The following is a 16,071-nucleotide window of genomic DNA, read 5'->3' on the forward strand; positions in this document are numbered from 1 at the left end:
GACAGATATTAAAAGTGAAGAGGCTTATCCAACATTTGAAAGTGTGACACAGACAGATATGATCTCAAGTGGAGATTTTGTAGAACACAAATTCTGCTTTGCTGCACCTGTATTCAGCCAGTTGGATGCAGCAATAGGGATGATCTTGCTGAGCAATACTGTAGGTTACACTCATGCCCAGTGGCAACTGTGATATTCTCCTACCACTCTTAGATCTCTGTTGTGTTTTCTGCACTCAGGTAGAACTTCTAATTCTTTTCATTTTAGAACTTTTTCAATTTATTTTTTTACTTTGGTTGTGTTTACAAAGGTTTTCTTATAATGAAGCAATAGCAATTGGCTCCCCATATTCTCAGAAAACAATTCCTACATTATGATAAAGATACCTTATGAAGCATATTCCACATTAACAAATCAGAAAAACAAAATCTAGAAAACTATATGTCCTGCATCTCCCAATCTTCTTCAGAATGATTTTAAGTTTCTTAAACAAGTGTATTACCTAAGGCATGGAACTATCTCATGGTGAGAAGGAATGTTTGCAGATATTAGAAAGGAACACAAATGGGGTTTAGAGTTAAGAAGGTTTACATCTGATAAGCAATCGCCAGGGATATGAGGTGGAACAAACTTATGATCATATTTCCTTTTTTAATGTTTGTTTTCCTTGTTAGCAAAAAGAGATAATTCTAACCCGAATATAATCCTTGATCTATCAAGGAATAGTAAGTTATTAAACAAACAAAAAAAAAACCCCAAAACTTGGCAAAACATTGTGGGTTCAAAGGTTGCACTTGAACTCAAATGCAGCCAAACCAATGTAGGAATTTCCACTCCTTGGCCAGAGTAGTAGAGTCAAGCACACTGGCATGATTTGTGTGGATTGGAGCCCAGGAAGTGGAAGAACATTCTGCTGATTACGAGGTGACATTTTGGGGCACTTGGAGATTTTACATGATTGCCTTGGGTAATTTTCTCTGACATCATGTTTTTGTCAAGTACCAGGACAGTATTAATTTATGAGTCTGCTCACGCTCAAGATATTACTAAACATAATTCAATGGATCGGATAAAACCAAGGAACTGTCAGTAGAGTTTTAGTGTGCTTGAAATTCTTTACAAGGAGGAAAAAAAAAAAAAAAAAGCCACAGTCTGGAGTTCCTGGCAATTTATCAAAGAACTGTTCCTTAATTCTCAAAACTGACTGGAAGCAGGCAAGAGTGATTGTCCTGTAATTTTGTTATCTACAAGTACCAACTAGAGCTGCCTGCTGCAATAATTTCTATAGAGTTGCAACTGTATAATCCAGCCTGTTTGATTTTTTTGTTTGTTTGGCAGATGAACAGGTTTTTGACCACTTCCATAAGTGGAGTCAGCAAATAACTGGGTGAGCAGGGACTCGTATTTACAATGTTTTACTGAGACACTGCTCATCATAATGTAGTTACTATCTAGTCTAAAATGATGACTGTAGGAGACAGCATCAGTGATTTGCCCCAGAATGTTCTTCTATTGGAAAGACATGGTGGTCACAGTAACTACTTAAGGGCTATGGACACTCAGTTTGATAAAATGCTTAGCAAAAAATAACAAACCTTTGAAAGAAAATAAATCTCAAGACTGAGGAAAAAAAAAAAAAGCATTCCCAGGCTAAATGTCTCTTGGCTGTTTAGAATAAAAAACCAGAACTTGCTTTCTGAAAAAGGCACAGATCTCTAATGCCTTGTGATAATAGTTTTATAATTGGAGGAAGAATTCCCTTTAGAAATAGATTTAATTACAACAGTTTTCCCTTTAATTCCTTGCTGTACACAGTTACTCCCATCATAAAAACCCCAAGCAGATCTTCCCAAAAAGCAAATAAAAATCATCCCCTTAGAGTTAAGCCACTTAGTCTCACACCCAGAACTAGCATCCATCTCTCAGGGCAAAGATTAAGGCAGGCTCCAGAAGTAAACCAGACCCACATATACAGGAAAGAATATAAACATTTTCTGAGGTGTTTCCATTATGGAAAGAGGAATTTGAGAAAAGTTAAAGTGGGTAGTCCAGAATTTCTGACACACCTGCCCAACCCAACCCCCCCTTCCTCCTTTGCCCACTCTGTAGAGATTTGTTTCACAATGTCTTCTGTGACCACTGCACATTTATGTGCTGATCAGAGTCATGAGGCGGGCTGGAAGCCTCAGAGAATTAGAATTTGTATTTTATATGGACAAAAAGAATAAAGAATATCTATTATTTTGGCATAGTTATGGTCTGGGAAAATATAGGAACCTGCGTGAGTGTCTTACATTAAAGAGATGTTTCTGTCTTTGACAAGAATAAAAATCCCTTATACTGTAAAATAGTTACTTGGAGTTTGTAAATTGCTGATTCAGAAATGTTATTACAAGTTGGTTTGCTTTTTGAAGAATGTGAGAGAGGAATTTGGAAACTAAAGATTGCAATTAACACGTAAGTGGAATTTTTAACATGGTTTTCTGAATAGAAATCAAATATACATTACTAAACAAAGACAATAGCATCTCATGAGCAGGAAATAGATCCAAAGGAATGCTAAATCAAACTGTTTACTTTATGATTATTTTGTACTCCAGTCAGTTCTGCCTAAATGTTATAATTTTACAAAAGTGCTAAAATCACTAGTCATGCACTTCAATGAAACCACAGCTTTCCAAATTTTCTATTTTCTGTTCCCAGTGACAGTTAATTCAGCTCTTCAAAGTATAAGGTAAACGATGCAAGGAATGATAAATGATGCTCCAAAAAGGCTGAAAGATGATAGCATCAAGATATGAGGAGGGCATGGAACTACTTAGAAAATTAAAAATAACACAAAAAGAGAGAAGAAAGCTGTCAGAAATTTTTGGGCAATAAATACCATTAAAACACTTCTGTATGAAGGTAATATGGGTCCATTCATGAGAGAATCATTTAAAAAATCCTAAATGTTTCTAAAAACAACTCTCTACTTCTCAGTTGTGTGCCTAATTTATTCACTTCTACCTTTTCACTCAAGCTAAGTAGAACAAAACATCACAGCAGGAGCAGGGCAAAAGCTTTTGAATCCTGCTGTGTTTGCTCAAGAAAGCAAGTAAAGCTTTCCTACTCAGAAACAAAACACCTTTTTGAACTATTAAGGAAAAATGGCTTTTGCTCTTCAGTGCATACAAAACGCTGTTTAATATAACTGTTTCAATGATAAAGGTAATTTTGGAAATCAAAATGAACAAATTTGAAAAGTGGTAAATTTGAGATATTATTTCATCTTACTGCTATTTTTACAGCCCTGTGGGATGGCTCCCTAAAAACATGCATAAAAGAAACACAGAGGACAAATAAATTTCATATGAATTTGTTTCATTTGTCTGGTAGCAGTTCTTCCTTTTAGATACAATAACTCTTCCATATGTATTTTGTTCTGAAAGTAACATAACCATATAAAATCAAAGCCTGAATGAAACTCTGGTGAGTTTTTGGTTGGTGGTTTTTTGGCTTGTTGGGTGGGCGGTTGGTTTGATTTGGTTTTTGTGCTGTTTTCTGTTTTAAGTATAGGGTATATCACAATGGCCTTTCAAGACAACTGTCATGGTGCAACAGACATCATAAATTCATCATTATTCATTTCACCTGCTCTTCAATTTGCACATTTGACTAAGAGCAGACAGCAAAAGAGTAATATGTTTAATTGTTACTTAACTGCTGTAGACAGTTGAAAACCTACAGGTCTTCACCATAAGCTAATCACCACAGAACACTGACTAAACGCTGAAAAGTCTGAAGCCAAAGTGTCCCACATATAAGAGAAAACACATTTCAGCAAGATGGTGAACTATTTATAATAGATATGAAATAGAAAAGGTTAACTTGAAATGCCACAGTTTTCTTTCAGATCACTCAAAGATTAAAGTGAACATCTTTAGAGAGACATGACTGTTTGAAATGTTTATAGAGAAAACATTTGCAAGATGATACATAGATTCCAGCAAAAATACAGCACAAGTTCAGACACCATATGGCAAAACAGTGACTAAGTAATGCATAAAGGCATGCACTGGCCCTGTGCTGCTTCCCTTCACCTTGCAGAGAGCAAGAGAGATTTTCTTGGTTGTTCATAAGCTGCCAGGCCACACTTATTAAAAGGCATATTTCTTGCCTAAAGTTATCAAAAGCCCTGGAGGAGTATTTGTACCTGTCGCCCCTCCCCATCCCATTCCTTCCTTCCCACCCCTCTCCTCTTTCTCTGTACAAAAGTAATACACAGTCAACTAGACTGTAGTCAGCTAGGAGTGCATATAAAAAAATGTGGCTTTTGTTCTGCATTTTTTCAATCTAGAGGTAAAAACACTGAAAATTGACATTTTTGACCATTTATGAAAATTGTGTTCACTAACCGCAAACTTGAGTAATTTGTACCAGAATGTTATTTAATAGCTCAGAATTGTGGCCATCAAAACAAGTAATACAGCACCAGATGGCACAAGCTGACAAACAGCCTGACTGGTTGTACTTTCTGCACCAGCACATCACAGTCTGACTCTCTCTTCTTTCTGCAAACTGTTAAGAGAAGCATTTGGCACAAAGGTTTAGACAAGCAGGTGAAAATGAAATAGCCAAAGTTAGCTAGTCTAGCCACTCTTCTGGTCCTTCTACTTTTCCAGAAAGTTGTACACAAAATATTTCTTGAAGCCTTTTATTTCAAGAAGAAAAAAAAACAACAAACAAAAAACAAAACAAAACAAACAAACAAAACAAAACAAACAAACCAAAAACCAAAACCAAAAACAAAACAAACAAACAAAAAAACCACCATCATCCTCTTATTTCTTGCTTTTTTAAACTGAAAAGTGGCTGAGATACATTACTGAAGTTCTGAGATCCGTGGATGCCCTCACCATTCTTGGAAAGCTATAAAGTGAAAGATTACTTCACTTATAGCTTTCATTAAAAATTAAACTTTTATCATCATCCATGAATGTGGGGTCAAACTGACTAATTGCTGTGACATTTCTCATTGAAGGTGCTTTACCAAGAACAATAAGAATGACTTGGATAAGTGAGTGTTGCAATTGCCCAGCATATTCTATTTCTTTTTATCACTTTAATACTTTTTTAACAAAAGCACAAAACCAGCTTGATTTCCTAGTTTCTGGAAGTCTTGATTATATTTGCGAAATACATAAGGACGAAGCAACAGGCATCAAGCAATCCTTAACTCTGCCATAGTGCCTGTGCTGTCTTGACATGCAGAGCTGACTCTGGTAACACCATATCGATGCACAAGTGGTTTAAAGGCAAGAGCACATTGTATGAGAAGTATGCAACCTGTTAGAGAAGTCAAATGCCAAACGTGTTCAAGGGTGTGTTGGTAGATACAGTGGGGAGCAGTGAAAGGGTACCAGCTATGCCATGGGTTCTGCAGTCTCTGCAACAGACCCAGAAATGTTTCACATGGAGTAATGGAGTGGGTTGGGGTTTTTTTTAATCCCTACTATTATTTCAAATTGTTGATAAAAATAGCCTCCCTGTTGTTTCGAAGTTGTAGGCTACTGGATGCCTGGCATGTTAAATTGGCTCATATGTTTGAAGAGCTGCTCTCAGCAGGTACTCAGATGGGCTCAAAGCCAGGCTCCCTTCCTGGGGCCGGGCTCGGAGCCCCCGTGACAGTGAAGAGTTTCACTGATCACCACCTGTACCGCACTCACACCACCATGGAAACGTGAAGCACTGGTGACTACTTGGAATGACTAGGATTTGATTAAAACATTTTACCTTTTGTGCCTGAGGGAGCTGGAAAACAACGAAACAGAACAAGCAATTATACATTAAATTAATTTGAACAGCTACTTTAGTTGCTGTATTAATAAAAGCATAAGCATAATATAAAACAAAGTGTAAAGGAAAGAAACTAGAAGAAGTAGGTTTACATTGCCAATTGATTCAACTTATTGAGGGCTTATTAACTGACTTTATGATTTGACAGCTTTTCTACAAGGTATCACAAAAGCAGCATGAAATTTGTTAAATAATACTGTGGTATTATTTATCCCAAGAAAGGGATTGTTTCCTCATCAGATATGGTATCAAACCTGAACTGTGAAGTAGTTCCATCTTCCTGTACACAGGTATAATTCAACATAAAGACAGTTTTAGTTTTAAATGAAATTGGCATTAAGAGGAGAATATCACATTAAATTAGAAGCTTGTATCCTCCATGACAGAGGAAAGAAAAACAAAATGGGAATAGAAAGTTAGTAACTGCATATGCAAACAGAGTACAATACATGCATATTATACAATAATATATACATAGAACAATACATTTTTGGGCTGTAAACACAAGTATGATTATATGTGCATATATGCAAATCAGATGCAAGTGTTTATGCATATATGCATATTTGTACCACACAGATGTTATTAGACAAGGGTAGCCATACCTGGTTGTGTGCACAGTATTTACTGTAAGCAACAACTCATATTTAAAGGCATTGAGAGCAGGCAGCAGACTCCATGACATATAAAATACCTTATTTATCAAGAGTTGAAAGATGGGTTCTGTTTTCACTTCAGAAAAAAGAAAACCCATTGTAGTGGAGGAAGTCAGAAAACCAAACTGTTACAGGCACAATACAGTTTTCCCTTTTTCTGAATTCTCCTCTTACTCCATACTTGTGGAGAAAATCACTCATTTAGCACTTTAGCCTTGTGCTAAATCTACCTCCTCAGAAAAGTTGTTTGTCCAACTCAAATTCTTTCTCTAAAGGCATTATCTGAACATGGAAACAGGCAGGTGAATCGATGCCAAATGCAAAAAGACCTTCAAGATCTCTAGTGAGCTTCTGACTGACCTTTTGCCCTTCCTCTGAATGAAAACAAATAGAGAAAGAAAACACCAAACTTGAACACAGTCCTCTGTTAAAAGCTAATATCCACACGGTCTATATCATGAAAGAGAACTGTTGCATGATCTCTAATTCACAACTACTGGGAGCAAACAGCCACAATTTCTCCATTTTCACAACACAAAATGTAACAAAATTCATCGCAGGAAGAACTTCTACAAGTAAAAAATTATTTTATCCTAAAACTGCTGTGATCCAATATCAAAATACAAACCATGATCACATTAAAGCATGACCTATATATGTTTCAAAAAAAAGCCTTTTTATGAAAATAAATTACTATATTGAACACCATAAAAGGGTTTGCTACAGAAATTGCAGCTATCTGTGAATTGTAAATACATGACCTAAATACTGTGTAATGGGTTAGAGCAGTTTAAGTCCTTTCTGAAAGTTTAACTACTTATTCACCTTTGACTTGGTTAATTACTTTGACTCTGAGAAGTGGAAACATTTTTACATTCACACAAGAGGAGAAAGTTGCAATATGTTTTTGTTTGTTTTTTTTTTTTAAATTTGCCAACTACAGTCAGGTACATGTAGTTTGGTCAAGTTTTGCCAAGTGAGGGAGTTACAGTCAGATGGATTGAAGTGAGGATTTCCTATTAATAACTACCACACAAACTAGATGCTTCACACTTTTGAATATGAATTGACCCCTACTGCTTTTACTCAAGATTATTTTCATAAGCACATTAATAAGCATTTACAAACTAGAGCTCTTTATTATCTGCTGCTGAATTCAGTTAGTCAATCCAATTTATAACCTTTTATAAAATCAAGAATATTTCTGTTCTCTGAAATATTAGTAATCACAACCCTGATCAAGAATAATAGTCAGCCGACGAGGGCATCATGCCTTTTCCAGGGCTGGAATTCTCAACACATTTTACCTAAGCTTAAAAATCCAGGTTCAAGGTCTTTAAGTCTTTCCTCAATTAAAAAAAAAAATAAATTTATTCCCATCAGATAAATTTTCATCCTATTGCTGATTTTAGGCTTGGCTGGTACAAGGTCCTTTATGTCATAATTTTCCTAACAATAACAGCAATAGTCCTCTGGTGTGGCCCTTTACTGAACAGTGTAAGAGCTTCCTGTCTGTGTGCAAAGCCAGCAGGTACCTCTGATCAGTGTGGTTTGCTTCAGACCCTGCCAAGAGTCAGCTTTGCAGCAAACTGTGTGATCTTTCCTTGGCTCTCCAGCACTGCAGGTATTTCTATTCTACCTGCATCCCTGGTAAACTGTGCCCTTTTGGTGGTTTTATTCAGCTCCAGTCACACCAAAGTACCTCCTGTTCCTACTTGTTTCCCATTTGTGTCTCTTCCTCTCTCAGGTGCTTGTCCCTAAACAATATACATGACACAGGTTGTTTTACTTGCTCCTAGTCTGCCATCTGGGTGAAGCAGGTTTTATTAAAATTATTGTGGCTGAAGTGCAGGGAGGACAGTTGGCCATTTGCTGGCTCCTGGTTCATCCAGTCCTGGGTCAGGAGGAGCCACCTGAAGGAAATTGGACCTTGCTCCAAAAAGCTGCTTAGGAAGAGACCTTTGCTGTACTGCCATGTACAGCAGAAAAAGGAACCTGCAAACCTGTGAGTACCAGGGGAAACCTAAGAGAATTTACTGATTTAGAAAAAGCAGACTTAGGAATCTTTGATGGAACTATGCAGATTTTACTGCAACTTAAAAATTTTCTTAGATTAAAGAGCAAGGCTAAAGCATGGAGCATTGCAAGAACACAGGTAAAAAAAGTACTGGGATTTGTTTTCAAACTTCTTTGAACCAGAAAAAACAATTCTTTACTAAACACATTTTCTTATTCTGTTTTGCATTGTAAAAAATTATTCACAGAAACTGGAGGCCCCCTGAGGTTCACAATATGTTTGATGCCAGTAAGACGTGGAGAATTCCACGTCTAAACTCAGGTCAACTTGGGGTCCCATCACACAATGTAACACAGAATAAATAACTGCAGGAGGTTTTTCAATACTGGTGTTGCACACATTGTCATGTTTTCCACATTTGCAAATAATCTAGTATTGTTTTGAGCCCTTCATGGAAATGTGTTTGGTATTACCAGAAAAAGAAAAATTAGACACTACTAACATGGTAAAAAACCCCAAGACAGGCAAAGAGTTTCAACATCAAGGACTTTACACTATTTTTTTGGATCAGATACCTGTGAGACCAACATGATTGAACCAAATAAAACCCCGGAGATCTGAAATACTGTCTTTGGAGCAGGAGGAATAAGTTATAGGACCAGTAGTTCTGATAAGTACCTCATAAAAGTTTATCTTCTTTCACCCTTATCAAAAGAAGTTTGTAAAGACTGGTTTTGTAAACTATTATATGATAATTGAAAGGAATAAGGTTAAAATATTTTAGAGCTGTTTCAACAATTTATTCAAAACATTATGTAGCTGCATGTTCTAGATTTCCAAGAAACCAAGTCTAGAAGTTTTAAAGGAAAACAAAGTAGAATTATAGACTTATTGTTCTGTTGGATCAGAATCCAACCTTATGTTTGTTTGAAGAATAGCAAACAAAACTCTTCTGCAAGAGTAAATTATACTCAGTACTTTCTTACTATAGTAAAAGCCATGGGTTCTATTAATAATGAAACAAAAATAACATATTAACATTCCATTTCTATTTTTCTAATGATTTCATGGAGTTACTGTTATACAAAGTATACTATTGCAATTTACTTATGTTAAAACATTGAAAAAATAAAGAAAAATTCTTATTTTACATTCACTGACCTCATTTCCACAGTCGTCTTCTCCCACCAAGCTTTTAAAAGTCACCAGTCACACAAAAACAGCCCTACAAACTAAATCCACTATCAGATACCATACACATCAACAGAAAGTAGCTGCAAACATGTAAGTAAATAATCAGCACGTCTGGATATGGTTTTGATAATAGAGACAATTCTATAAATACTTTCTGAGCTGCCCTAAATTCAACCTTAATGCATTGCTGAATTTATGGTGTTTTTAATGTTCGTGTTCATCCCTTCCGTGTCAGACACTGATCTTTATTTGACATAGGATGTATGGCTTAGAACTTTTACTTTTCAAAATACATTTTCAGGAAAGAATGAAGTGCTGTGGCAAACATGGAGAAAATGCAAAGTGTTTCATATGTTCCTAGTAGGTTTCCTCAGCTCTTCCCATAAATAACAAAAACTTGGGAAAGAATTGAAAGAATATTCCATTTCTCAGTTTTGAGCAGAAAATGTAAACTTTCTGCTTTAAAATCTATTTGCTCAGTTTCTATAAGACACAGCATTTAAATATTATGATTTTGACAATGTTTCTTTTGCAATCTATGCACTTATTCCCCCCCCACCCCAAGTACTACGGGCATCATAGAAAATTATATGTACACACTGAGGAAGAAATAAAACTCAGCCTCCTACTGGGATCGTTCTGAAATTAAGATCTCAGTATAAATATTAAGAGTGACATTAACCTGCAGCTTACTAGGCCAACATCTCTAAGGAAATGCACTTGATTTTTCAAGGGATTTAACACAAAATCCTTCATTGTTCACATAATTGTTTTACAGTGCTATTACATATTTTTCAGTAACTACAGCATTTTAGTCAAGGATAGATTGTGCTCTGCATGTAAAGTACACCCATCAGAGGAAATTTAAATGTTGCTATGGAGAAGAGGGTCATAAAACATAGATTAAAAACTACAATTCGAGTTCTCTCTTTAAGAAGATTTCCTATAGATGACAGAAAGGAAATTTACTTCCTGTGAAATAGGAAAAAGAGAACACAGAGGAGCTGTAAAGGCATTGGATTGGAATTAAGAAACAACAAAATAAAAAAATACATATACTTATGAACTTTTTAACAAAAAGGCTCCACTCTTTGAAGATTTGATATATTTTCTAAAATACATTAACTGCTTATTAATGCAAATAACAGAAGAAATCCTAAAGAAGTCTAATAATCTTGTTTTTAAAATGAGAATCAGCACAAAAAAGGGTCTAAAAATTCTCAACTTTTAAAACAGTTAAGTCCCCTCTGCATCTGTTCTCTGAGCTTCATGTGAAAATTAACAGAAAAGAAATCCATACTCATATATTCTGTGAGTCTGTGCCCATGATGCTTTTATTTGTATAAACTAACTGTTCTCTCTTTTTAATGAATGCAAAATATTTACAGGAAATATTATACTTAAATTAAACCAAGTGATTACTTTAAATGCAAAGTTTGGTTAGGAACTTTATTAAATTTTTTTTTTAATAATTCTGCTAGTTGTATGGATAAGCCACATGACTACAAATCAAAGTAGCAGAACCAGACACTCCATGAGCATTCTACACACCATGACCAAAATTTTGGTCTTATGCTTGTGTCTGTTAAGGGAGCAAGTCTTATTTTCATCATCACACCAATAACTAAATGCTCCTAAGCATGAAATATTTATCCACAGTTAATTCTGCTTATATTTGCAAACATATATTCTGTAAAAACATTACTATATTTATATTTCCATATAGAAATTATTGATACAACTATTTTCTTGTCTGCTATATAGTAGATATATCCTTCCTAATTAAAACCTGCACAAATATTCATTCATGGAATTGAAATAATTTTCTAAGTATAGACAACTCCAAACAAAACTAATGGTTGTAAGATACACATAACTGGTACTAAGGGATACAATTCACATTAAAAAATGTAGTGATTTGTAGCATAATTTCTAGTCTTTTAATCTCTTACAAAAAAGGAAAGTGAGGAAGAGAAGGAAGGAAAAAAATCAATCTCAGAAAATAGGTGTATGTACACACACTCATTCATTTGTTCATCTCACATAAATGCTCTTCCACATTTGGAAAAAGGGCAGTTTTTTTGAATCCTAGAAACAAAAAATCATTTCTTAATCATAAATCCTCTTAGGAGCCAATCACACATCCTCTTTCTCTCATAGTAAAATCAACTCTCAAAGCAAACCCACACAATAACTATTAGAGTCAATGAGTATCCTGCAATGAGTTTAGTGGGGTTTTGATCTTGCACTGTATTAAATCTTACTTGCTCGATATCAATGTCAGACCAACATCTAAAGATAAATCCTTTCTGAAGATAGATGAAAGTGTGTTTGATCTAATGAATGTGTAAAGCAAGCCAGAATGTCTTCTAAAAAATCAGATTTACTAATTGTGTTTGTGATTTTTAGCATGTTACTCTGATTGTATTAAATGGGATTGTACTTCTAGAAGAGATGTGTTGCTCTGTATTCTTTTTTGCAATCATGCAACACAGCCTAAGAAGGGAATGGCTGTAAGAACATGTATAGTTGAATTATTCCAAACCATTGTTTTTTCTCCATCTTTTTTCCACAAAGTAATACCATTTCTTCTGTGTGTCCAGAGCTCTGCTCAGCCAGAAGCAGTGGAAGGTGTATCCAGGCTCATTCTCCATTCCATTGCCCTCTGTCCCTCTCCTCTACTGCCACAAACAATCTGTGCCTTTTAGGGCTCTTACAACCCTGAGACCATTTCCCCTTTGCTGCAGTGGAGTTCTCAACATCACAAGAGTGAAGGTTTCTGCCATGAGAGAAGGTTTGTATGAGTTAACTTTGAAAGTTGGAATTAAGCACATCTCATACCAGTTTTACCTTGTGGATCTTGTATTAATAAAGAAGAATCTTTTGCTGACATTTACATGCAAACAACATCATTTCAAGTTCCCAGAATTTTGGACTATGACCACAAAATGTGCAATGAAGAAACAGACAGGGAGTTACTTATGTCAAGCAGTTCCCTGTAGAAGCAAAAATTTTCTTACTTACAGGGGACACTATTTGCAGGTATGAAGACAAAACTAAGCCATTATAAAGTTCACATATAATTTTGAGTCAGGGATTCAAGGTTAAGAATAAAAAGATTTGTATTCTGTAAAAAAACTGCCCTGACATCAGAGGACTGATGCAACTTATTTACAGTATTTAATTCAGAATGAATTTGCTTTCCATTGTCTTCATTTAAGCTTCTTATTGTGGCAGTTATTTGAGGGGTTTTGGTTGGCTTTTTGTTGTTGCTGTTGTTGTTTTTTTTGGGTTTGGTGGGGCTTTTTTGGTTGGAGTTTTTTTTGTTTGTTTGTTTGTTTGTTTTGTTTTATTTTTTGGTTGCTTGTTTGTTTTTGGGGCAGGTTGTTTTTATTTTGGGGTTTGGGGGGTCTTTTCATGGGTTTATCTTTTGTTGTTTTTTACTTTATGATTAAATCAGTGAACTTGTAATTGAAAAAACAAGCTTTAGCTAATACCAGGACAAAACAAGGCACCTGTAAAACTACTGTGAAATGTTTAGCACACAACACAGAGGGGAAAAATAGAAAAATAACTTATTGATTTCAAATGTCTGAAATGCAGCATACAAGAACATTACCAGAAAAATCAGGCATAAGGAAAAGATGATCACTGACAATCTCATCAATAAGACTGTGTATAAAATTAATCTATCTGTTTTTGCTAACTAGAGGACTAAATTAATCTTGTAAGAAATTAATCTACTGCAAAAGATTCTAGGAATATCAAAGGGACAAAAAATGGAGTTGGGTTTGGAGGAGGGGAGGTTGTAATCAATGGGACTTTCTTTTACTTGCTTCAAGATAAGTCCTTCCAAAAATTTTTTGAAATTAACTTCTTGATTCTAGAAGTTTGATGCAAAGACTGGAACCAGGACAAGGCTCTAAGTGCTGCAACCAATTATCTTTTATAATTAAAATATTGGACATTTTTAAAGGGAACAATCTGCTTAGCTGCCTAAAAAAGACATTCAGAATAATTATTGTATTTTATTGGGCATTTTTTCTCCCCCATTAATTGCTTCAAATGAGCAGAAATTTTGTACAGATTTTGTATTCAGCTGGCACAAAACACCTTGAAGGCAATGTCAGTAAGCAATGGCCCAGAACTGCTCTGTGAGGAGCAGGAGCCTGGAGGGCAGAACAAGATAGACACCATACGCTCATAAGATCAGTTGAGCTGATAAACAACAAGAGATGATTTCAAAGGAAGAAAGGCTGCACAAAAATATTAAGATCATTTCATTTGCTGAGAAGAAATCCACAGATATGATAATAGATCAAGGGCACCAGAAACCAGCAGGAAAGGCAGCTTATGCACAACAGTTAAATGAGAAGATTCAAACCTTTCAAAAAGCTTCATTCCCTTTCAAGGACAATCATCTTTTCTCTTGTTTATCAATTTGCCTCTGGAAGGGATAAACACTGATGTGTCCATCTCAAGACACATCTGTGGTCTAAATGTCAATCAATGCAAAACCAGCACAACACCTGAAAAATTTCAGATGGAGCATAAAGAAAAAGAAGGAAGAAATTATATGACAAACAGTGCATAAAAACACTACATGAAGCCCAGGCACTGAGCTCAGGGAGATGTTTAAAAGTGCTGTTCTGCTTTATCAGGGAGAGGGATACTCTCAGAAACTGGGAACAAATCTCCATAAAACTTTTGTCCAAGTTTTGTATGCAAATTTGAGAATCAAATGCCCAATGTGTATTTTGGAAATAAATTAACATTATGCTAAAACACTATGCTCTAATAGCAAGGAGGTCAGCATGTGGTTTTAAGGTTCACATGCCTAAGCAAAGCAACTGATTTTATTAGCTACCAGAGATGTACAAGATCAGAAGGCAGGTTTAAGTCTCTAATAGTTGAAAGAATTATTTTTAAACTATATGATAAAACAACGAGTTAAAAAATAAATTTAGGAAACACTCTATCATTTAATGTTGTGAAATCTCTTAGTTGGATAAGCTCCTAATCTAAAAATAGATTCCTTTTTCTATAAAATTTTTCTATCATCTTGTGGGGAGGTTGGTATTACAGGCATGGTTAATACTGCTATCATAAATGACAAAATGGCATCAACAATGCTATATCCTGTTCAATAGCTCTGCTCTGAGGACCAGATTCTTTCTCCATACCCTTCTAATAAACACATAGCTAATGCATCTCACCATTCTAGTTTCACAGTGAGATTTTATAGCTACACTTTATTGAAACAGCCATGGAGCATTTTATGGATTCTTCATACTACAGGATGAATTCATCAGGTTCTATAAAGGTTCACTCACTCTGCAGAAAGAGCAACAATTCTCTTGCTGTTTTATTTTGGAAGAAGCTTTTTGTTGTTACTCTGCACATCTTGAAAGTTCAAAGCTTCCCAAAGGCCCATGTGGCCTGATAGCAAATAACTAAGGCTCTGATTTGTTGGAAGATCCAAATCTGAGAGCATTTCTAGATGATCTAAGTTACATCCAAATATGCAGTTTTTCGTTTTTTAATACACTGCATGTGAAATCTAGATCGAGGAAATGTTTTGTCCTAAGGCAAAATTACCTATCACCTTCTGTCTTCTCCTTTATTGTATTATACAGCAGGTCAAGAAAACCTTACCCCTCCTTCACGACAAGAAGTCAAAGAAAATGTCTCAAAAGTCTTTCACCTGTCTCAGAGCTAGAGGTGTTTGCAGACACTGAGGAAATTTTTAGAAAAACTAGAACCTAAAATGGGATAAACACCATCATCTTGTAGTACATGGCAAAAATTTCATGAGCATAAAGCCCCCAATTATTCCAAAATCAGATTCCACTATCTCCATTTTTAAACTAAATTATAAGGAGGCAGGGAAGGTTAAACTTATTTTTCCTACAAATACAATTTGTTGTTCCCTGTAACTCAATTTTAATACAAAATGTTAGAATGTTCCCTCAGTCAACAGAAGTATAATCCAAGCACCTTAAACTAAGATCTGTTTTTCTTTTTCTAACTGACACAATGGATATGTGTTCTGGTTTACATCAGTGTAACTCTAGGTGCATAGAAGAGATACTACTGATTTACTAGAGAGTAAAATAAGGAAGAATAATAATCAACAAATGTAACTCATATGGAGTACAAGAATACAACTGACTTAGGTAGTTTACTTTTACTTTTTTGAACAGTTTTATGGAGTAAACCTGTCAACATAGAAATCTGAGGCCTTTATTATTACTCAGAGTTCATTGGCTGCAACAACAAAGACATTAGCAAGCTCTGTAATTTGTGCTGGGTTTTGGTATTGCTAAACATTTTCTAATGTGTATACTGTTGTAGTATTTATGTGCC

The 16,071-nt window shown here is 35.3% G+C and overlaps 1 protein-coding gene across 1 annotated transcript in view; it reads right to left on the bottom strand.

Moving 5' to 3' along the window:
- The window catches only part of CACNA2D3 (calcium voltage-gated channel auxiliary subunit alpha2delta 3), a gene marked incomplete at both ends in the record, with an annotated part of 408,746 nt that overhangs the window by 119,214 nt on the left and 273,461 nt on the right, over positions 1-16,071 (bottom strand). The window contains one exon of the mRNA XM_083869455.1: positions 5,776-5,793. Coding sequence (XP_083725581.1) covers positions 5,776-5,793 — 18 coding nt within the window. The remainder of the gene's footprint in view (positions 1-5,775; positions 5,794-16,071) is intronic.

This window comes from Zosterops lateralis, assembly GCF_965231275.1.
Source record: "Zosterops lateralis genome assembly, chromosome: 11".
In the NCBI taxonomy this organism is placed as follows: Eukaryota; Metazoa; Chordata; class Aves; order Passeriformes; family Zosteropidae; genus Zosterops; species Zosterops lateralis.